Source organism: Cetorhinus maximus, chromosome 1 (assembly GCF_964194155.1).
Source record: "Cetorhinus maximus chromosome 1, sCetMax3.hap1.1, whole genome shotgun sequence".
NCBI classification, from domain to species: Eukaryota; Metazoa; Chordata; class Chondrichthyes; order Lamniformes; family Cetorhinidae; genus Cetorhinus; species Cetorhinus maximus.
Genome location: NC_135879.1, coordinates 72681037 through 72705488, shown reverse-complemented (window position 1 = coordinate 72705488; position 24452 = coordinate 72681037). Strand labels below are relative to the sequence as shown.

The following is a 24452-nucleotide window of genomic DNA, read 5'->3' as shown; positions in this document are numbered from 1 at the left end:
CCACTAATAAAGAGGGACACAAATCCAAATACCTTTCTGTTTATGGATGGGTGGTGAGAGGAGAAATTATTGTTGTTTAAATTAACCCATCCCCCCTCTGTCTGTAACACCCATGTAGTAATCACATTGTTTTAAACTTTCCCTCCATCCCTGATCAATTGAGCTAATGGCAAGGTCTGTACCTAGCATCAGTCTACCCATTCTCCCACCGCACCCCGCCTCTCGCCCCCAATCAAACACACACCCAGTATGGTGAAGCCCATACTGGAGGACCACTAATGAGTGCACCTCGGGTGCACACATCCATGTGCATTGATGTCTGAACCAGCTATGTCTGTTCACACTCCCTCAGACTCTATTGAGCTTCCCTCCAAAACCCTTGAGACACATTTTTAGACGCTTTCCTTGCCATCATAACACCCACCCCGTTATGCACCATTATTATCTACATGGATGCCTCACGGTTCTAACCTGGCACATTGGGGCCACCCCCCACCTGGGCCCCATGGAGCTCCACTTCCTTTGCTCACTCCGGCTGTCCCTGCCTTGGTCAAGAGGAGGTAGGCTTCAGCTCAAGCTTCACTGCTGCTCCAGACCTTGCTGAAATTATGCTGCAATGAGACCACGAGTTATGGAGGAATGCTGCAGTCTTGGGGGTTTGACCATAGAGATGAGAACATACTTGCGCATAGTTTTACATCCAGTTGACTAATAGTTATTAAGTTTCCCCTTTAGTTGGCCCACTAAGCACACCAGTATCTTCACCTACTGCTGAAGACCCTCCACCCACTTCGACTCCTGGCTCTCACCATGGGACTGCATTGCGACATTGCAAGTAAAACAATGCTGCGCATCTCATATCAACGAAGATCCTGCACTTTCTACCATTCCCCAGTCACCCACCAAGTTTGCCCTATTTTCCTTCAACACCATAATATCCTTTATCTTCACCTGTTCGCCTTGCACAGATCCTATATTGCTTTATGTCTTTATCTCTGCTTTCCCCCCCTTGAACTCTTAACCATCCAAGTGCACATGCCCATTCTGACCCTGGCCCCTCCCGTCCTTGAAGCAACTGTTAACCTGAATTTTCATGACTGCCCCGATGAAACCCTACAGTACCTGACCATGACCCTTCTACTCCCACCGTACCAGAACCAATTCCCCCATCACCGTCACTACGCCCTCTTCCTCCCAGTACCCTAATCTTAACCCTTAGGACTGAAATTCAAATCCACAGCCTCACCCTTTAGACACTTCATCTGCCACAATCACTACCCAGAAAGCCCCTCCCAACCAAAAGCATGACCAATGCTTCCTTGAGCAGGTTAGCTTGCACTGACCCTCCCAAGACAACCTGCACTGACCCTCCCCGGACAGCCTGCACTGACCCTCTCCGGACAGCCTACACTAACGCTCTCAAAGTAACTTGCACTGACCCTCCCCAACAGCCTGCACTGACACTGCCTTCCTTGCCAGGCCACTGCTCCACCCTTCTTTGCTAAGCCTGCCTCCCTTGGTCATCCTCAACACAATTTGCACTACCACCACCCACTCTCAAGCATACACTGGCATTTACAGACATCCCAAAGAGGACAATGGAGCACCTACTCACCGGTAATCATGGAAGAGGTCTACCTCGCCAGGTGCACCCCACCTATATGCATTCATAAATGTGAACATTCTAATTTCTCGCTGGCAGAGAATTTAATTTGGGGGAGTACTTAATTCTGGTGAGCTGGCCTTTCAATGAGCTGCATGACCTGCCAATGCATGCAAAAGAGCTTCCCAACACTATTCATCAGGAAGCTCAACCCGCCTTTTAAGTCCCGAGAACTTAATTGCAAAAGTTCATCCAGCTGTCAGGAAAATGATTTTTGGCCTCCCTCCAAAATAAATTCCCCTGCCTGCCAATCTTACCACTGCAGGTGGGCCCAGAAGATTCTGGCCTCTGTCCCTTCCTGTCCCATTCTGCTTGTCTTTACCCAGCTCACTGCACTGTTCCATTGCCTTGACCTTTCTCTTTGGGTTTTTATATCTCCCTTCACCCAAATCCTCTCCACACACCATATTGTTCGGTAAATTGGGCAACAACCTCCGGAGTGCGTATTTGTGTAGTTTAACACAGAAGTATGCAAGTTCCTGATAAAATTGCACTGCACCCCCACAGGCTGCACAATAACAATACCTTGCTGATAGACTGTGTATTGAAATCTATGGATGTGAAGCTTGTAATCCACTGGTTACCTGTAAAACATGGCAGAAAATGTTAGGGATGGTACAGCAGGTGTAAGTGAATTTTTAGCAGTGTGATAAGTCATTATTGTCAAACAACCTCTCTGGCACTGAAAATTTAATTTTACAAGTTACGAGGATCATTCATAGAATATATTACACAGAAACAGACCATTCAGCTCAGTGAGTCCATGCTGATGTTTATGCTCTATTCGAGTCTTCGGAATTTAACAAGTATTGGAGATTTAAAAAAAAGAATGATTTTTAATTCTTTTTTCTCTGTTTTATCTCTCTTAATCCTATTTTTATTCTCCAATCTTTATTTCACTTCCTGTACATGATTTAAATCTAATTTATACTTCCTAGTTTGCATGTCTCAAGTGAGATTCTTCAAACTGATTAATTGAAGAGCCTTGCTCACAGGGGTCACAGATGCCCTGTAGAGAATGTTGTGCCCAATATCAGCAAGTCTCCACCCAAAAGCCCATAAAAGCCATAAGCAGTTGTCAGTGAAGTGAACTGTTCCTACATGCTGACAAAAAAATCTAGAGTGAGAACAAGAGGGCAGGACAGACTAGATTTAGTGTTGAGTAATGAGCAGGAATTAGTAAACATCTAATGGAACATCAAGCTAACAGTGACCACAACATGACTGAATTTGATAGGTTTGAGGGGGAGAAGGGTGAGTTAAAAACCAAGGTATTGGATTTAAGAAAGACTGACATTGAAGGAAGAAGACAGAAATTGACCACTGTAGACTGGGCAAAACTGTTGACTGGTACAATTACACGTAGACAATGGACATGTTCAAAGTAGTAGTTGATATAATACATGACCTATACAAACTCCTAAAGTAGAAGAGCTCTACTTGTGTAATTAAACAATATTGGTCTTCAAAAGAGGTGATAGGTAGTTTAAAACTAGAAGAATGGTCTGATATAAATGTAAAGAGTAGTGAAGATTCTGGGGAGAGATAAAAAGAATAGCAAAAGGATACAATGGCCAGGATTTAACATGGTGGTAGTAGCCATGCCCACAGGCTAGGAAATTGGGGAGATGAGCCTGCCTCTGCAGGCCCTGAAAGCCACAATGCTACTTTACATGGTTCAGGCAATTAGTTGCCTAAGCTCATGGCTTCTGCCCCATTGAGGCAGAATATCGGACCTCCAAGAGCTGCTGCCCAATCAGAGCACCAGCAGCTCTTCAGTCCTAGTAGCACAATTGGGAGCAGTGACCACTGCTGGGACTGCAGCTAGTCTCAGACCAAGCCCGTAATAGAGACCAGAGAAGCAGGTAAGTGGGGCAGGCTCACCAGGGACAGTCAGGCAGACCCTGAATAGGAGGGAACCACCCCAAACCTGTAATGGGGCTGCTGCCGGGCTATACCTGCCATTGGTGAAATATGAGCTGTGACAGAAAGAGGCCCTTAAGTGGCAACTAATTGGCTAGTTAAGGTCCAATTGGTCTCAGTATTGGCAGGCTGCCTGCCACCTATCCCATCACCACTGGTAAAATATTATTCTCCCCCCGCCTCCCCACCACCATCCCACCAGATTTTATTCCCCCATCGCCTGCAGGCCCGCTTCTTGGAGGTGTTGTAAAATTTGGCCTTTGAGTTACCAAAGGAGAATGAGGAAAAACTTAATGGAAAGGTTTTCAAAAGCACCTGGAGAAAGAGGATAACTAAAGATAATATGAGCTCCTTAAAGACTGGCACAGGTGATATAATTGAAAATGAGGAAATAGCAGACTTAGTAAACAGTACATGAAGACAATAAAATACCAGGTATACATGGAAAACGAATTCAAGGGAAGGAGTGTGTTAGGTCAATGCAAGTCATGTAAAGTAATGGGGCAGGATTTTTGGGTCATTGAGCGGGCGCAGCGGGCAGCCCGGGAATGGCCGGGAAACAGGCTGCTGCCCGCGATTGGCTCCCAACCGCGATTTCACGCTGGCTGGTCAGTTAACGGCCAGCCAGTGTGAAAGACGTGCTGAGAAGCTCAGCGCTGCTGGGGTGGGGGCGGGAGGAGTGTGAGCGCAAAAGTCTGCACTGGCGCAGGGGAGCCTGCACTGAAAGCTCCCTGCAGGTAGGCAACTGCGTCAGGGAGCTGAAGAATTTCTAAATCAAAAATAAAGATTTTGAAAATGTGAAAAACATGTCCCCACATAGGACTCACTCACATGAACAAAGGCATAGTAGAAATTCTGTCAAAACGTTTTTAATTTTTAAATGATTAATGTTGGAAACCTCATCCTGCCCATGGATGAGGTTTCCTCAAAAATGCAAAGATTTGGCTGGCCAATTCGCCTAGCCGCCAACCATTAGGTTGGACGAGCAGTCTAAAAATAGCTTTCAACTAATTGATTAATGGCCTTAATAGGCCTCTTAATTGTTGGCAGGCACGCTGCCAACTTGTGCGTGTGCCCGCCGACCAAAATATCGCGTGCTATTTTACGCCCAATTGGGTCAGGCACGCGCCCGCCTACCCGCGGGACGTGAAATTCTGCCCATGGAAAAGTAATGAGTGTAAAAGCTTGCAAAAATCTAGGACTTGATGGTTTCCACCACACTATTAAAAGTAGGTGAAGAAATTGCAGGTGTTTTACGCAAGAATTTCCAAAACTTTCCTATTTCAGGAATTCTCCTACTGATTAGAAAATTCACAATGTCACTGTAACATTTTCATATTTACCTTAATGTTATTAAATGGGTCCAACCACCTTTTAGATTTCTCCCCTCAGACAATAGTTGTAATAATTAACCAGGTCTTGTATTTTTAGTCAATCGTTAAAAATCTCTCTTCCTTAATGGAAGTGGTTACTTCCTGTTGTCCACTAATAATCTCAGTTAGATAGTTACCAGACTTTATTCTTCACTGGTTCTTAAATTCTTTTTACCTACCTCATACTTCAAAAAAATTCTCTTTTATGCATTTTAAGTAGTCAAGCCTGTGCGATAGATAATGTAACGACACACACAAGCCTATGACAATTAGTTGGTTTTCTGATGTTGCTCTGTGCTTGCTCACTCTCTGTCCATATTACAATGCAAACTCTGACTGAGGACCTGTATCCCTCTTTCCTTCCCTGGTTACCTATTTCTAGCCTTTCAGTCTCCCTGTTTCACGTTTTTTTTACCGTCACCAGCCCCCTTTTATGCCTTGTGCTTTTACCCCATTGTGGCCTCTGCTGTCAGTTTATTTGCTGCATTCTGACCCATGTCACCTTGGCTGTCTTTTTTGAAATTTTAAGTGGTTGCTGCATTTGGTAGCTACATGACCCTAACTTTTTGACAAATGAAGGAACATTTTTGTTGCATCACATGATTATTCAAGAAGGCTGGGAAAGAGAATACAGAAAATGATAGACCCCTATTACCAGACCTATAGACTTAATGTTTGTTGAGGGGCAATTACTAGAATCTGTTATTAGAAACAGCATGACTGAACACTTGGATAAATATGAACCGATTAGAAAGAACCAACAAGGATTTGTAAAAGTTAAGTTGTAACTAATGAACCTAGTTTAATTTTTTGAAGATTGAAATACCATGGCAGGTAAGGTGATGTTAATGGATGATATTTAATGGACTTCCAAAAGGCATTTGTTAAGCTTTTGTGCAATTGATTGTTAGCAAAAATGGAAACGCATGAATTGGAGGCAACCTAGTGAAATGTGTAAGGAATTGGTTAGGAGGAAAGAGACAGAGAGTATGGAAAATATGTGTGTAATTCAACTAACAGGACGTGACTCGTGTTGTCCCTCAGCGATTGGGTTGGAACAGGAACTTCAGCTTTACACTATATTTATCAATGGTTTAGATTAAAGAATAGAAAGCTGTATATCCAGTTTGCTGATAATACTGAGTTAGGTGACATAGTAAGATGGGAGAAAAAAGTTGCAAAAGTACAATGATTGGTTAAGTGAGTGGGAAAAACTGTAACAGATGGAATTCAATACGGGAAAACGTACAATTGTCCATTTTCGATCTAGAATGGATAGATCAGAATATTTTGCAAATGCTAAGAAGTTAGGAACTATGGAAGAGCAGAGAGATCTAGGGGTCCACATACATAAATTATTAACCACTAGTCGACAAAATAATTAACAATGCTAATAGAATGTTAGCCTTTATTTCAAAGGGAATGAAATACAAAGAATTAGAAATTGTATTTAGGTTCTATAAAACTCTGGTTAGACTACATCTGGAGTACTGTGTTCTGTTCTGGGCACTGCACCTCAGGAAGGATAGATAGAATGGAAGGATATGTTGGAATTCGTGATAATGATACTGGGACTACAAGAGTTAAATTTTGAGGACAGGTTGCGTAGACTAGGCTTTTATTCAGTCGAGTATAGAAGATTAAGGAATGATCTAATTGAGGTTTTCAAGGTGATTATAGGATTTGATAAGGTAGAGGGACACGACTTCCTCTGGTGGGGGAGTCCAGAACAAGGGGGATAACCTTAAGATTAGAGCTTGTCTATCCAGGGTTGATGACAGGAAGCACTTTGAAAGGATACAGGAAATCTGGAGATCTCCTTTAAAAAGCTTTTGAAGCTACTTCAGTTCAATAATTCAAATTTGAGATTGTTGGAATTCTGTTAGGTCATCAAAGGAAATGGGAAAAAAAGATGGTTAAATGGAGTTGTGGTGCAAATCATCCATGATGTAATTCAATGACAAAACATGCCTAAGGAGCTGAATAGCCTGCTTTTGTTCTTGTGTGTTCCTATGTACAAAACAATGACTCATTTGAAAAGATAAGACAGCCATTCAGGCAAAAGCAATGTGTTACCCACATGTCCATAGACAGAAAAATTCATGTTGATCTCTTAGAGAGTTAGGCTAAGCACTAGTGCCATTTTTTAATTGCAAATTGTCATCAGAAGATCCTGAATTTCATTGTTCCCAGATCATCAATCAACGTTTTGCCCCATATTCAATATGTTCTATTGTGCTTCCTGAATGATTTCCAATAAATCAAGAAAAAATATTGTAACAATAGAACTATAATATAACATCTGTTTTTACCAAGGATAAAGATGCCGCAAAAGTCATAGCGAAAGAGGAGATACTTGAGACACGGGATGGGTTAAAAAGTGATAAAATAGAGGAGGTATTAGAAAGTGGCTATATTTAAAGTTGGTAATTCACCAGAACTGGATGGGATACATCAGAGGATATGGAGGAAAGTAAGAGAGGAAATTGTGAAGGAACTGACCATAGTCTTCCAATTCTCCTTAGGTACAGGGTGGCTTCAGAGGACTAGAGAATTGCAAATGTGACATCCTTGTTTTTTTTTTATATATAAAGGGTGTAAGGATAAACCCAGCAGCTACAGTGCAGTCAGTTTAACCTCAGTGCTGGGAAAACGTTTTGAAAGAGAAGCCTAGGACTAAGTTAACAGCCTCTTGGTAAGTGTGGATCAATGAAGGAAAACCAGCACAGATTTGTTAAAGGCAAATTGTGATTAACTAATTTGATTGAGTTTTTGATCAGATAAGAGAATTAAAACAATGGATCGAAATAATTTTAAAAATAATGGAAATAGGTGGGAAAAGAAAAATCTATATAAATTATTGGAAAAAAGGGGGATCCGAAAGAGGGTGGGGATGGAGGAGAGAGTTCATGATCTAAAATTGTTGAACTCAATATTCAGTCCGGAAGGCTGTAAAGTGCCTAGTCGGAAGATGAGGTGCTGTTCCTCCAGTTTGCATTGAGCTTCACTTTTCATTTCCCACCTATTTCCATTATTTTTAAATGTATTTCCATCCATTGTTTTATTTTTGCCTTTTAGCCTATTTTAATCCCTTCCCCCACCCCACCCCCACTAGGGCTATCTGTACCTTTATTATCACATTCCTTAGATAATATCACCAGCTTCAACACCTCTTTGTCCTTTTGTCTATGACATCTTTTGGTTATCTCCACCTATCACTGGCCCTCTACCCAGCTCTACTTGTCCCAACCCCCCTTAAACCAGCTTATATTTCACTTCTTTTCTATTTTTACTTAGTTCTGTTGAAGAGTCATACGAACTTGAAACATTTACTGTGTTCCTCTCCGCAGATGCTGTCAGACCTGCTGAGTTTTTCCAGGTATTTTTGTTTTTGTTTTGGATTTCCAGCATCCGCAGTTTTTTGCTTTTATTATAGTAGAGGTGAGTGGTTGTTTTTTGGACTGGAGGAAGGTGTACAGTGAGGTTCACTAGTGTGCTAGGACCACTGGATTTTTGATATATTAATGACCTAGACTTAGGTGTACAGGCCACAATTTCAAAATTTGCAGATGACAAAACTTGGAAGCATTATGAACTATGAGGAGGTTAGTGATAGACTTCAGGAGGACATAGTTGGAAGGTAGAAAGGGCAAACACATGGCAGATTAAATTTGACGCAAAAAAAGTGTGAAGTACATTTTGTAGGGAAAATGAGGCAAGGCAATATATAATAATTTCAGTTACCTGGACAGATGAGTGACACGGGTTGTTCTTAGGGAAGGGTGAGAGGAGGTTTGATAGAAGTGTTCAAAATCAGGAGGGGTCTAGACAGAATAGATAGAGAGAATCTGTTCCTATTGGTAGAAGGTTTGAGCACCAGAGAACACCAGTATAAGGTGAATGGCAAAAGAACTGATGATGACATGAGGAAAGTTTTCTTTTACTGGTTAGGATCTGGAATGCACTGCCTGAAAGTATGGTGGAAGCAGATACAATCATGGCTTTCAAAAGGGAATTAGATAAGCACATGACGAAAAAAGATTTGTAAAGCTACCGTGAAGGGATGAGGAAGCGCAACTAACTGAGTTGCCCTTGCAGAGAGCCAGCATGGACACAATGGAACAAGTGACCTCATTCTGTGTGTAACCATTCTATGATTCTAACTTCTCTTTCTCACTTTGTCTTTTCAACCCCTCAAAACACACAACTGCCAATCATCTATTATTGGACCAAAACTTCTGAGTAGTGGCAATCACCATCGGATTGCCACTCCGCTCCTATTTTCTTACTTTGCACTGATGGTCCACATTTCTGACTCGGGTTTCTGAACTGGGGTGTGCTCGCCAGGGGGGGGTCATGGGCAAGTTAGGTTTTCAGGGGGGTAGTCAGGGGTTAGTTGGGGGTCAATAGGGTTGGAGCATCAGTGGGGAGTCAGAGGGATCAGTGTGTGTGATTCTGTACACTTACCCAGGGGTTAGAACTTTTTTTTTCCCGTCTAAAATTTCCTGGGTAACTATTTAGGTAAGCAAGTTGGAAGCATCTGATGTCTCTGACTCTAACTCAGAGTTGGAGACTTTTTTGGAGGTTTCCAGATGCACGGGAATTGCCCATTGGAAATCTAAACTTCCCGGACAATTCCCACGTAGTCAGTTGTCGGGACTTCTCGGGGTCTCAGAGCACATCCTGGGGGTACCTCCAGGGTATGATCATCTGGAGATCCAAAGTCCTGGGCCATTGTCTCTTTTAGCATCCCATGCTCTGAAAAGGTAAGTAGATGCAATCTTTCATTTCTGTGGCACATGTGGACTTGGTTGCAATACCACGGGTCAGTGAGCCCAGCTTACATTCAAGTATGAAATTGCAATTTTCTGACCAAGTTCTAAGGGATAGCATATTAATATGCATTAGCCATGCAAAAGCAACATGTGTACTAAAGCATGTTGAACAGTCAAGTGTTAGCAGTGTATAAAGGACAAGTAGACACAGAAATGTACGCTCATGCAAATCACAAATTCTTCAATGAGCAATGGAACAGAACTTTTCAATTATTCTTTGGCTGACTGTTCAGGTGATGGGATTGCAATAAACAGTATTAACATTTTAGTTAGGAGATCCACTAATCTCAGAGTTACCCCAGGCATATGCATTAACTCAAGTGATGATCACCAGTTTAACCAAAAAATAACATAGAATGACCTTTCAAACTGCTGCAGCTGCAAGTATCAGCTGCAGTTATGCTAAAGGTGCCAGTTCCTTCAATACAAAAGAGCACATTATGGATTTTTTGTAAGTGTTTTTTAGAGCTGTTCTCCATTTTGGGAATCAAATTTTTTTTAACAAAGTTACATTCTCGCTAAAAAAGTCACTAATAACAACCTATATATTATTTTAAAACTATTCTAGCAATCTTAGTATTTGACAGATTGATAATAAAGAATAGATACAAATCCTTAATTCAGAATTATAATGGAGCTGACCCACTTGCAGCAGGGTGTCCGACAAAGGATTGGGAACCTGCTTGTTGCAGCTGTGAGCTTTATTATGGCTCTTTATCGTAGCCATGTCATTAGCATCTCACCTCTGGGTTTCCTGAGCAATCACAAGGTGCAGGCGTGAAGATGACCTTCAACTATCAATGGAATGATTTCTAATTAAGGGCACCTGGGCAGGGGTAAGCGTGGCTGAATTCTATGGTGGTTTTTGAGGCTTCAGCAACCACAGGAATGGAAACAAGATATGGGAAGGCTGTGGGAAGCCAGAGTCACCGTGGATTATTGGCGAGAGGTTGGAGGAGCCCATCTCTGCAGGCAACCAAGTATAAACTGGTCCAGACTATTGGCCTGCACACTCGGCCTGCCAGTTTAAACCGATGGAGCAAAGCCTCACCTTGTCTCTTCAGCACCTCACTGAAGTGCAGCAAAGTGCTCTTCAGCTCTTAGCTATCAGGAAAATGCAGGTGGACCATGACAGAGAAGAGAGAGAAAGGGCACATGGAAGTGGGAACTAATCTCTTGCTCCCTGCCCTTCAGATAGAGCCCCACATGTTATGTCCTTCCCCGATTATCGAGCCTGCCCCTGCACAGGTGAACTTGGGGCTAGTCTTTGGTAGTGTCCTCAAGGTCTCCAAACACGGAAGATGGACACTGCAGGCATTTCAGTTATCAAAGTAGGGGAACAAGCAGCCTGCCTCTAACTGTTGAAGCCATAGGGGTAGCACCATGTAGAGGTAATCGGGAAAGGAAAGATTTCTTAGTTGCAGAAAGGGATTCAATGCATGGTTATGAAAATATCAGTGTGTTAATTTATTGTAAAATATGAATGAATCGTGCACTTTATTTTAAGTTTTCATTGCCCGTTTATCTCAGTTCTTTGCTGCCATCTTCCAAATGGGCATTAGCTTTCAGGAAAATGTTATGACTAAAGTAGAATAGGAGCAAAGGTTGTGAATGAGATGGAGAAATTTCCAAGTGTGGGAATGATTTTTTGTTCAGAAATGGCAGGGGAGGGAATTGAGTTCAGCATTATTGTGTTGTATGGCTTCATACAGTCAGGCTACCTGAATTCTTCTTGGATGAGTCCACCACGAGCATCTCCGGCAGGTAGGTGACCAGCTGAAGACACCCTGGCCACATCAGCTGTTCCTCCTCTTGCTTCACTGAGGATGCTGATTGGTTTTAACCTTCCTCTTCCTGCAACTCCAGTTCACTCTGCAGCGTGATGTTATGTAAGGCACAGCAGATCACAACCATTCAGGACATCCTTGCTGGTACAACTGAATGGCAGCCTCAAATCTATCAAATCACGTTTCAGAAAGCCAGTGGTACTTTTAACTAGTATTCTTCCGCTTATGTGACCCTGGTTGTAACATTCTTCTGCATCAATGGCAGGGATCCTCACAAGTGTCATCAACCATGTCCTCAGAGGATAGCCCTTGTTTCCACCCACCAACTCTGCTTGGAGCTCCCAGGATATCTTGCATGAATGTGTGTGAATATTTTCCAGTTGTCACCTACCAGCTGAACATTGATGGAGGGAATCCCTTCCAATTGATAAATAGTACTGGATGAGCTGATGGAGCCTTGAGTACAACATGTATGCAGTCTATGACTCTCAGTGCCTATGGGAATCCAGCCACTATAGCAAATGTGAGAGCCTTTTATGTTTGAATTGCCTTATCAGTAGCAAAGCAGATGTAAGTGGCTACCCCAGCCAACATGGTATCAGTCACCTAGGAGATACACTTGTGGGTAGAAGATTGTGGAATCCTGTATATGTCTCCAGCAGAACCCTGGAAGGAGTCATAGACAGCTAATCCCTTTGTATCCGCACTGAGCTGTCAATCAAACTGTGAAGTTACAGCTCCCCCCCGCTACTGTGATAACAATAGGTTGTGAAAGTTTTGAAGGAGCACTAACGATAGCCCTCAAACTTATGTCAACAAATATATATTGAAATTGCAAGCACTAATTTTTTTTCAGCTGGAGACTGGCTGCATTTAAAGGGCGGGAGATTTAAGTGACTTGACAGTATAACAGTTCCAAAGACCATACCCACATTTTACGCAGACATTCATGTCTGCTCTTAACAATCCCAAAGGGGTACTGGACCTCTCCCAAAGGGGTACCTTACCTCTCCAAATAACTCCGGTAGGCTTAGATCCTTTGCTCAAATGTCTAAAGTCCATGAGTCATGTTTCAGAAACCTGAGTGACCAAAATTGCTTCTGTCTGAAGGCAGTTGCATTTTTGAATGTGCAGCACGCTCCGTGAACTGTGGATGTGTGAAGTACCTCCCGTTCCTGTTCTTCCCCTCAACAAAAATGGTGGATACCAGGTTCAGGGGCAGGACCTCCAGATTCTTGGATCTGTTGTCATTTTGGCTAGGGCACAAAGCCCTTTCAACTTTATAAAAATCTGGGCCAATGTCTACTGGTTCCTCTTTATCCAGCCTGCTTGTTAAATCCTCAAAGAACTTTAATAAATTTATCAAATACAATTTCCCTTTCACAAAACCATGTTCACTCTGCCTGATTGTATTATGATTTTCTAAATGTCCTGCTACTACCACCTTAATAATGGAATCTAGCATTTTCTCAATGATAGATGTTAGGCTAACTGGCCGATAGTTTCCTGCTTTCTATCTCCCTCCACTTTGAATAGTGATGTTACATTTGCAACTTTCAAATCCACTGAGACCATTCCAGAATGCAGGGTATTTTGGAAAATTGCAACCAATCATGTTCTCATCAGCCCCATCATATAGCTCAGTGTCATCTGCAAACATTCTTGACCATTGCACTTCTTGTCACATTTGCTCAGTCAAGAACATCCATGACAATCAGGAAGAGGAAGGGGCTCAGTTCCAATCCTTGCACAATCCAACTTTGGCTTCAAAACTTTCACTGTCCCCCACACTGCTTCTTACTTTTGTCTAGTACTTCTTGTGCATGTGCTGTAATAGTGTATGTACTTCTTAGGGATTCTACGAATTCTAGCACATCTCCAGACTTCGTCCCTAAGGCATCCATCTTAAGCCTTCTCTAGATCGATGAATACAATCTCCACGTTGCACTGGCTTTCCCGATTATTCTTCATCACTTGTCTCAAAATAAAAATGGTATATGTGATGCTTCTTCCAAGCATGAATCCAATCTGACCTTTGTGGATTTTCATTACTTTTATCAGTCACTTGTTCATGACTCTTTCCCATACCTTGAAGATGTGTGGTAGGAGTTTAGTTGCTCGGTATTTGTTGCAATCTTGGATGTCTCCCTTTCCTTTGAGTATTGGCACCAAAACACTTTGCCTCCATACCTTTGGGATTTTCTGTCTATTCATAACACAGTGTGAGTAGCTTGTTCAGGACCTGGACCCCATTTTCACCTAGGGAGGTCCATGCTTCAGCTGCTACCTCACCCGGCCCTACTGCTTTGCTGTTTTTCATTCCTTTCAGTGCGGTTCTGATTTCTTCCTGATTGATGCTAGGTGTCATTCCTTGCTTTGCAGCAACCTCTTCTGACTTTTTTTCTTAGGTTTTCTTCATTCATAAGCCAGTTAAAGTAATGACTCCATCTCTCTTTGATTTCATCCTCTTTCACTAAGGTTACTCCACTTGCATCCTTGATTATATGGATATTTCTCACATCTTTTGTTAAGCTAATGCTACCAGTTGCTATTCTGAAGATATCATCTTTTGTACTACATCCCTGGGAGCCATTCTACTACTGCAGTGGTTTTCTTTCCCCTTCTCACCAGGAGCGGGACAACCACACTGAAGGTGGGAGTTTGTGTCAAAAAAAACTAGGCCTTGCTTTCAAAACCTTGTCCTTGAATTAATCACCCATCTGTGAAGTCTGCTCCTAGCAACCCTGAAAACTAAATTTGAAATGAATATTAGGAAAAGGTTCTGTACTAACAGTAATAAATGGTCAAAATAATCTGCTAGGCATGGTAATAAAAATAATGAATATTAGCAATAATCGGAATGCCATTTTTAAAATTAAAATGGAGGTTAGCTACAAGAGTCGCAAGCTTCAATGCCTTTGTTTTTTTTGTTGTATAATGAAAATTATGCCATGCTTCAACATTATATTACTCATCTGGAATATTTTGACAGCAGAAGAAAATAACAACTTTTACACTTATATTTGATGTAGCATGAAAGAAACTGACCTGGCCCACAAGCAATGGAAAGGATCAAACTGCAAACCATGTCCAGTAGTTCATCCTCATCCTATATGTGGAACAGATGGCCATGTCTACTCTTCTCCGGTAAGGATATATTTACAAGGAAAACATTAGACGTTTACTCATTTTGCTTTAACAGTGAATTTTTTCTTCATCTTTATATAAAAAAAGTTTTAATTATGTGGGAGTGCACTTGTCAACCTCAATTCAGGATGCATTTGTAAAAACAATGATAGGATAATCGTATTTTAAAAACATGCTACATTTGTTATTTTTAAACCTTTAACTCAAGCCCACCCGAGAATTTAATGTTAGTGGATTTTCCATGGTTACGGTTGCAAAGGAGGTTTTTTTTTATTCATTCATGGGATGTGGGCTTTGCTGGCTAGGCCAGCATTTATTGCCCATCCCTAATTTCCCTTGAGAAGGTGGTGGTGAGCTGTCTTCTTGAACCGCTGCACTCCCTGTGGTGTAGATTCACCTATGGTGCTATTAGGGAGGGAGTTCCAGGATTTTGACCCAGCGACAGTGAAGGAACGGCAATTTATTTCCTAGTTAGGATGGTGAGTGGCTTGGAGGGGAACTTCCAGGTGATCATATTCCCATACGTCTGCTGGCCTTATCCTTCTAGATGGTGGCGGTCGTGGGTTTGGAAGGTGCTGCCTAAGGAGCCTTGGTGAATTCCTGCAGTGCACCTTGTAGATGGTACTCACTGCTGCCACTGTGCATTGATGGTGGAGGGTGTGAATGTTTGAGGATGGGGTGCCAATCAAGTGGGTTGATTTGTCCTGGATGGTGTCAAGCTTCTTGAGTGTTGTTGGGGGTTGTTAGTCCTGCAACAATAGCCTCTGTGTAATTCAGGCCCAAGTGGTTTCAAATAAAATATTTAATATACATTTATTAATAATGGTATTGTTCTTATATAGATGTTCTGCAGTATTACATTAAATGATGAATTAATACAACTTGTTTCCTCCATGAAGCTGTAGCTGATAAGACTTGCAGTTTCATGGGCTACCATTAAGGTGAAAAGACTTCCAACGGCCCACAAGGGCACTTTAACTTTTAGAAGGAACAGATTCTATCATTATGTTATTTGGCTACCTTAGGCTGCATGTACTCTCAAAGTATTCCACCCAGCTGATGACACACTTGAGCTGTTTGAGAAATATACTAATCTCTTCATTTCCAACCCTGACCTTTGTTTAAGGTACTCACCAATGCATAAACCAGCCTTAATCTGCATGTGGCCTTGCAGGCCTCCATAGTTCTTAGTAGTATTTCAGTACTTTCAGTTACTGTGGTATGTTGTTGTCCTCTAACAACTAGCCCCTCTTCTAGCTATGGGCCATCTCTTAACCTGAGGTTTTTGAAACTTCAGCATTCCCTGTCTTTTAGCTTCCAAATTATCTTGTACTCATATTTTCTCCACAGTTGCTCTCTGGCTAAAATGTTAAAACATAGCATGCTGGGATACCTAACCATTTAATCACTTTAAAAAATGCTACCATTCCCTCCTTTTTGCACCTGGTTGGACCACTTTTGGTTAATTTTCACTTGACCCATTAACTTTCTTTCTGGCTTTCTTTTGGATCATCTTGAAGTTTGCAGTTGGTTAGTATTACATTTACATCAGAACACTTAAATGTATTGCTTTAACAGTTCCTTTGGCCATTTTGCATTTGTTGATTATGATCCATTAGTAGCCCTTTACCCCACATATGAGAGAGCTTTTTTTGACACCGTTCCTTGTTTTCTTCCTTAATTTGTACAGGCTCATCTAAGCAATACATAATGATAAATAGTCTAAGTTTTATTTGACCAATACTTCACACCAAATGCAGACTGAGAGGGACGGAAAGCTACAGTATACTATATTATCAACAAGTCATGAACTTGTTTCATTTCTCGCTTTACCCATAACCATCGTGTGGATAACCCTTGGCAAGTATTACTACTCCCTAGCCCTCAGTTGCCCTATTTCATTGTTAACTCTTAGGATCCAACCTTGAATTTTGTGAATCCAAGTTCAATGACCCAATTTACTTTGATTCTTATCCCTCTGACAGGTGCCAGTGTGTTTAACTCTGTCCTGATTGATTAATTAGTCAGTTCCCCAATGGAGCATGTGTCAGTGCCTTAATTTTAAAGTGTTCTCACTCTCTTGTCACATATTAACCATCTTATGTTGTCCTGTTTGAAGTAACCAGGGATACCTGAGGCTTGGTCTTCAGTGCATTTTAACAATGTTATTCTGTGTGCTAGTTAACACACACTATAAATCAGACTTGTGAAAGTGCACATACGTACACACACACACAAGCCATTCTTGGGCCATCACATTGTCCTATCAACAGACTCTGTCAGTGGGTAGTCATGTGATCTTCGCTCATCTCCTGTTGCGTAGCCCTGCTATCTTGGCAATTATCCAGGGTATCAAATGCAGTTTTCCTATTAGCCAGTATAGGCAAAGACACAAATACTTTCACAATTAACTACTCTCACCTACACTTTCTTGACTTTCACTAGAATGTGTGTAGTTTGCTCCCAGATTGATATATTTTGATGAATTGTGCCCAGGTAATTTATTCCAGTTCACCTATGCATGTTCCCAATTGGTGATCTAATTTTCCTGCTTCTATCTTGTGTCATTAATCAAAACAATTTTACACAGTATTTACCATTATCATCTCATTCATGAACCCCGAAGGAACTTTACTGTCCAATAAAATATCATCTTTAAAACATGGATCAAATGTACCCACTTGGTCCAAGTTATTAACACATTTTGTTTATTTTACTTAACCAAGCCTCTTCTTGGATTAATTTATTTCCCAAAATAACCCATTGTATTGTGCTTGAATCCATTTTATCATATCAAAATTATCCCAAATCCAAACAGCAGTATTGTTGAACTGACAGGGTTTATCCAGTTTAATTTTAGTGCCCTAAAACTTACTTTATTTATTATAAAGCATTGGGAGGGCATGACTGCACTGCTATCTTGTCTTGCAATAAAAATTTGATTATCCTCTTAAACATCAGGTGAATTTTCCCTATTGGAGTGCTTGATAAAGCAACACATTTCCAATTTCAGAAAAAAATGTTTTTTTTAATTCATTCATGGGATGTGGGCTTTGCTGGCTGGGTCGGCATTTATTGCCCATCCCTAGTTGTCCTTGAGAAGATGGTGGTGCGATGCCTCCTTGAACCGCTGCAGTCCATGTGGTGTAGGTACACCCACAGTGCTGTTAGGAAGGGAGTTCCAGGATTTTGACCCAGCGACAGTGAAGGGACGGTGATATATTTTCAAGTCAGGATGGTGAGTGGCTTGGAGGGGAACTTCCAGGTGTTGGTATCCCCATCTATCTGATGCCCTTGCCCTTCTAGATGGTATTGGCTACATTAGCAACAAATGTACTTGCAGTTTCGTCTGTGGGCAACTGCTATACTTCCTCATATTTGAGCACTCTGACTCTGAATGGGTTAAGGCCGAGCCAATTTCTGAAGCCCGTGGAAAAATCCAGCTCTTGATGTCTACAGGTAAAATCTAAAACTACTAGATCTCTTGCTGTACGATCAGCATTCATAAGATCTGGATAACCGTGGTCCCCTGTTTAATAGAAAAAAACACTGAACCCATTATGGCTCTTCTTGAGAGCCAAAGGGATTAATTTATCAATTCATGATTTCCTTCTCTCACTGTGGGGAAATGTCCATTCAAATTAAGAAAATTAATATTTAATGAAGAGCAATATATATTCACATTGAGCAATATATCAAGCTGTTATGTGGTGAATTAAAACAGCTGTCAATGCAAAGGTGTAACAATTTGTATGTTTATAGCAAGACATTGTAACACGTGAACTGTTAGGAGGATTCAGACTTGAACAGAATAAATAATAACACGAGCAAAGGTATAGGATTATAACAATCTCAAACTAAACTTTCTTGAACTATGTTTCAAAGTTACAAGGATATGAATAGCACACAGATGGCTGATGAAAATGCGCGTAACATCATGCAGGACCTATCAATGAAAAACAAAATTTACAATTATGTTCTCATTTTATAAATACCCCACAGAAGCTGAATCCACCCTGTCCACAGGACAACCACCTGTCTTATTTTAAACTGTGAGATCAAAGTTTTACGCATCTGCTTGTCTGGATGATATCCACAAAGCTGAATCGTCCACGCAGGCCCCATCCTTGCCCTTCTGTCTCTTTAACCTAAAGAAAGACTCGTCTCTTTCACCCAGGCACTCTGTCGTTAACTCAACCGTAGAAACTGGCACTTTTCCTCCAGCTGACTGCTTTAACTGAACCAGTAGACTAAAGGGTTACTCATCCCCTGAATGATACTCACAAGCTTTCCTCTTACCCAGCCCAGTTGGTCCCCGCTAGACTCTCTTCATACCTGCAGCATTAGTCACACACACGGGGAAAAGATGTAACTTCTGAAAAGTTGATTGCCTTGAAGAGATGTTAATGCCTATAATGTTATTGGAAATTATTTTTAAAATGGAATTGTATTGGGGTCTGTGTCTATATGTGTGTCTGTGTGTCTCTTAATTGGATTAAAGGCAGCTAGTCTGAGTGCTTTGATATAGTAGTTTTAGATGTTAGTTGGGTAAACAGTAAGGAGGATAGAAGGTAAAGTGTAAATTTGCATTTTGTTGAATAAAGCATTCAAGAGTGGGAGTAAAATCTTGCACCTAGCTGGGAGATGCCAAGCAGTGTGTTTATATTGTTAATAAAATTAGTAGGATGAAAATGTTATTGTTAGAAGATGTGATGTTAAAAACCTAGGATACCATGAAAATTTACTTTCAAAGGAAAAGCTAAGTATAAACAGAAAGGAGTTTGTGTGTGTAAGTCAGAGGCATTTAAGATCTAACCAGCCTGTACGTCTACAACTATGTCTACAAAGGAACCAAATTGCAAGGAACCTTATTTTGAATTTGTAAGGTCAAATGTGCTTTGCCTGGTGTCTGTTTAAAGTCTATGGGCTACTGTTGCCTTGGTGGAGATTTTTCTGGGAGTGATTAATTTGTGGATTTGTTTATAAGTTATTAAGGTAGTAATTTGTAGACATGTGTATGTGTTTAATTTGTTGTTAAATTAATAAATGTGTAATTTAGTTTTATATTAAAAAAACCTCTTGAGGCTTGGTGGTCTTATTCCTGAATTCAGAGCTGCATTTCAAACATACCAATTGAAAATATAGGTTATGACCGTTGTTCAAGTTTTCCTCTGCAGTTTAGACAACTCAGCTTTCACCAACTGCTATGTCATAACATTGGCCAGTGTCCGCTGTACAGCGAGGAACAAAGGAAGGTATGCCTTTATTATGCCCCTCTGTACATGTGTTCAGAAACTGTGGCGATCAGGAATTGGTTACTCCCTGCATTGTCAGCTTTATGAGTGTCAAAGGTGATGTCACCCTTCATGTCAAAGTCGGTATGAACTGTTTTAAATTGCCAGTTTTGACTGTTACGAAACTCCCAAAGAGGCCTAACATTCCACATGTTTGATAAGCATGACCCAAGTGTGTCCTTCACACTGTCTCAAAACACTTCGCTGTCCTGAATGTAATGATAACCATGAAATCAGAAGAAGTTACAAGATCCCTTTAATGAGGTTCTTCCTGCCAGTGTTTTGATTAGCAAAGGTATTTGTACATTTTGAATGTTTGCAATATGAACAGACTCCATACCTGACTTCTTATAATTACAGGCTCTTAATCAATTTATTGTTTGTTTCTTGCATTAGGAATGCAGCACAAACATTCCAATTTTAACCCCCTTAACTCTTGTATTCCATCAAAAATCAAGCTGGCAAATTCAACAGTGGCCAATTTGACTTAATATATCATGCCTTGTGTACAATCTCAAAGCATAGGAAGTATAACTATGGTCATATTAAGTGGCTGGAAATTGATCAATTACATTAATGGGCCGTAACTTCCGAGCTCCCGAGCATTGCATTGGGAGGGTACCTCAAAGATGTGCTGGGAACCGCTCTCAGAACTTCACAGGTAAGGTTTGCATGGCAGTTACCCAGAAGTGCAAACTTCCACTGGACAATTGCCCTGCACTGGGAGCCATCTGAAAATACAATTTAAATCTCAAACTTTGGATGGTTCCGACTGTGTTACACTAACAGATACTCAGAAAAAGTGAGAAGAGTTAAAACCTCTTCTAACTTTTAGGTAACTGTTGTAAAGACCCAGACCAACCCACCCCCCCGCACCCCACCCTCTGCCATGGGACACACCCCACACCCCCGATTCCCCCAGGGAACTCCCCCACCCCCCAACTAACCGCTACCCCATGGTATTCTGTGCCACAGTGACCACCTCCCCACAATGAGATTCTCCCACCCGCATTGTATTGGGGAGTGGTCGCGTCTGGGGGGGCTTGGGTCAGGCCGGGTCATGGGGAGGGGGGCCGGGACGGGTCTTCGAGTGAAAGATGGGCCCCTGCCTCCCCTCCCCTACCTCCCTCTCCCCAGGGGGAGGGGAGGCAGGGGCCCATCTTTCACTCGAAGACCCGTCCCGGCCCCCCTCCCCATGACCCGGCCTGACCCAAGCCCCCCCAGACGCGACCACTCCCCAATACCCAACCTGATCTCCCCCCACCTGCCCTCCTGATGAGGTCTGACCCCCCCTCCCCCCCACCCCGGTTTCATGCCCCACCGAGGTTCAACCCACTCCACTCCTCGCATTGAGGTCTGCAGCCCCTGTCTGAGGTCCAAACTCTCCCCCGAGGTCCCACACTCCCTCCCACCCCAGAGGACTCACTCACCCCCACTCCCCCGAGGTCCGACCGACCCCACTCCCCTACCCTGAGGTCCACCCACCCCACTCCATCCCAACCCTCCCCAAGAACCAGCCAGCCCCACCCACCCTACCCCAAGGACCAACCCCCATCCTCCGAGGACCGACCACCCCAACACCCCCCCACAAGGTCTACCCCCCCAGGAGGACTGACAGCCCCCCGGATCTCCAAACCTCAATTCCCCACCTCCGATGCTGATTGCCATTCCAAGAAAGTTAACGGCCCATTATCATTTTCAGTCCATATTTACAACATCAACTGCAAACGTGTGCTTTCATGTACTAAAAGATACAAAAAAATCAAGTTTTGTTCTTTATTTCTATGCCTTTAAAGCTTAGGAACTAATTCATCAGCTAAAATCCCAATTACACATTGTTTCAAGATTGTTGCCACAGAGATCACAGTATTTAACAATTTGATATGCAAATTAAGAAATTGGAAAATGCTAGTTTTTATATGTCATGGGCTCCAACTCTAGACACAAGATTGTCACATAATTTACAATAACCAGAACTTCACTGTGGCTACCATGAAATTTGAGTTTTCACCATTTAAGAGATTAGTTAATTTGTATTTATATTCTGATAAATATTTAATTGAACACAATACAGAAAATTATTAAAATGGCACATACATGCAAAAACCCAGCAAGTTACGTCATTGTTCTTTTTGTTCTTTCATCAAACTCCTTTTCAAATGGCTGTCAAAATACTGAATATAACTGAAGAAAAGAAATAGTCCTCACAGTTAAACTAAATCTTTGTAATATTATTACACATTGAAATGGAGGGCATTCAGCACCAGCTTTTTAAAAGATGCCTGTTATTCCCAATAAAGGCATGTAATATTAATAACTTTAAACTTGGACTTTTTGTCCACATAGAAGCTTCTGGATCTTTTACTTAAAATTGACATTGATGAACTGTTGATGGCCGTCATGGGTCAGGTGATCTTTCCAACTTCCACACAGGCTATAAATACTAGGGGTGGAATAATACGCTGGGGCGCTGAGGGTGAGATCTGTACCAGGAAGTCAGCAGTGTTTCAACATCCGGGCCTGCCTTTGGAACATGCCCGATAATACGTTGATTGGGGCTAATCAAGCTAAGGGGGTTTTAAGACCTTCATCCTGCCCAATTGATGCTGGAGGGTAAGATGCCCAGCCACCAAGATTGTAGGCTGTGACCCAGAATGAGGTTCAGGCCTTTAAGGAGCCCCCGGCACTGGACGGGACAGTGTCAGGGGACGCAGGAAATGTAGGATCGCGTTAAGCCTCTCTAGATAATTTCTCATTAAGCAGTTTGCAGGCTTTTTTATTTACTCATTCATGGGATATGGGTGCCGCTAACTAGGTCAGCATTTATTGCCCATTCCTAATTGCCCCTCAAAAGGTGGTGGTGAGCTGCTTTCTTGGAGTTCAGAAGGATGAGGGGGGATCTGATTGAAACTTACAGAATACTGAAAGGCCCGGATAGAGTGGACGTGGGGAAGATGTTTCCATTAGTAGGAGAGACTAGGACCCGAGGGCACAGCCTCAGAGTAAAGGGAAGACCTTTTAGAACAGAGATGAGGAGAAACTTCTTTAGCCAGAGAGTGGTGAATCTATGGAATTCATTGCCACAAAAGGCTGTGGAGGCCAGGTCATTGAGTGTATTTAAGACCGAGATAGACAGGTTCTTGATTGGTGAGGGGATCAAAGGTTACGGGGAGAAGGCGGCAGAATGAGGTTGAGAAATTTATCAGCCATGATTGAATGGCAGACCAGACTTGATGGGCCGAATGGCCTAATTTCTGCTCCTATGTCTTATGATCTTATGTTCTTGAACCTCTGCATTTCATGTAGTGTAGGTACACCCACAGTGCTGTTAGGGAGTTCTAGGATTTTGACGCAGTGACAGTGAAGGAATGGTGATATATTTCCAAATCAGGATGGTGGGTGACTTTGAGGGACACTTGGAGGGTGTTCCCATGTGCCTGCTGGCCTTGTCCTTCTAGATCGTAGCAATTGTGTGTTTGGAAGGTGCTGTCTAAAGAGTCTTGGTGAGTTCCTGCAGTGCACCTTGTAGATGGTACACCTTGCTGCCACTGTGCGTCAGTGGTGGAGCGAGTGAATATTTGTGGGTGGGATGTCAATCAAGCGGGCTGCTTTATTCTGGATGGTGTCACATGACTTCTAAGGTTAGTGCATTATATTCAGAGTTCCGCTGTCTCCAAGCCTTGGCACTGCTCAGAGGGTGTATTCTTTTTAATCCAGAACAAGTTTTCCACTTCTTTGCTTGGAGGAGTGTTGAGTTGTTACCTTTCCCAACAGAGATGGCAGTGCCATTGGAGCGAGGGGAGAGGTGGGGGAGCGGTGTCAAACCATCCCCTAGATTCAACGAGAACTCCCACAGACCCCTCCTGTATGTAGTCTCCGCCAGATGTGAACAACTGATGCCCATCCCTGGCAAGAGGAGGAAACCCAGCCAAATACATGCAGCACAGGAGTAGGTGGGTGAGGAGGTCATCAAAGTTGGGCTGGTCAGAAGGACATGGTCCCAATACCAGAAAAGGCTCAATGTCTTAATGAGGGTGGCTAGGGTGAGTAAGGCCTCAATATGTGCAATATTGGGCCAGCGTGCTGCAGGATATGTTCACAAATGCCAGGGCGACAGGGCAACCAGGAGCATGGGCACAGACCCAGCTCCTAGGGCTTTACTGATTGGCAGAGTGGACCAGCCAGTCCTTGTGCCGGAAGATGAGCAGCAGCTACCTCCATCTGGAAGCACCTCAGGGCACTTCTGATGGGGGCAGCATCCCCTCCGTCCATTCATCATTGGCACAGTCCTTGTGCAATGCCATGGCGACAGAGGATTCACATGAGCCTCAGCAAGAGCCTTCTAAAGTGGCAGGCCGTTCAAGGCTGCAGCCACACAGAGGACGCCCGCCGAGGTCATCAAGGGCAAGGGAGGTAGCAGATCAGCCTCC

The 24452-nt window shown here is 42.5% G+C and overlaps 1 protein-coding gene across 7 annotated transcripts in view; it reads left to right on the top strand.

The window, feature by feature from the left end:
* The window catches only part of spock3 (SPARC (osteonectin), cwcv and kazal like domains proteoglycan 3), a 708975-nt gene that overhangs the window by 401305 nt on the left and 283218 nt on the right, over window positions 1–24452 (top strand). For all 7 annotated transcript variants that reach the window (XM_078542382.1, XM_078542400.1, XM_078542363.1 and 4 more), the window contains exon 5: window positions 14614–14728. In XM_078542382.1, coding sequence (XP_078398508.1) covers window positions 14614–14728 — 115 coding nt within the window. The remainder of the gene's footprint in view (window positions 1–14613; window positions 14729–24452) is intronic.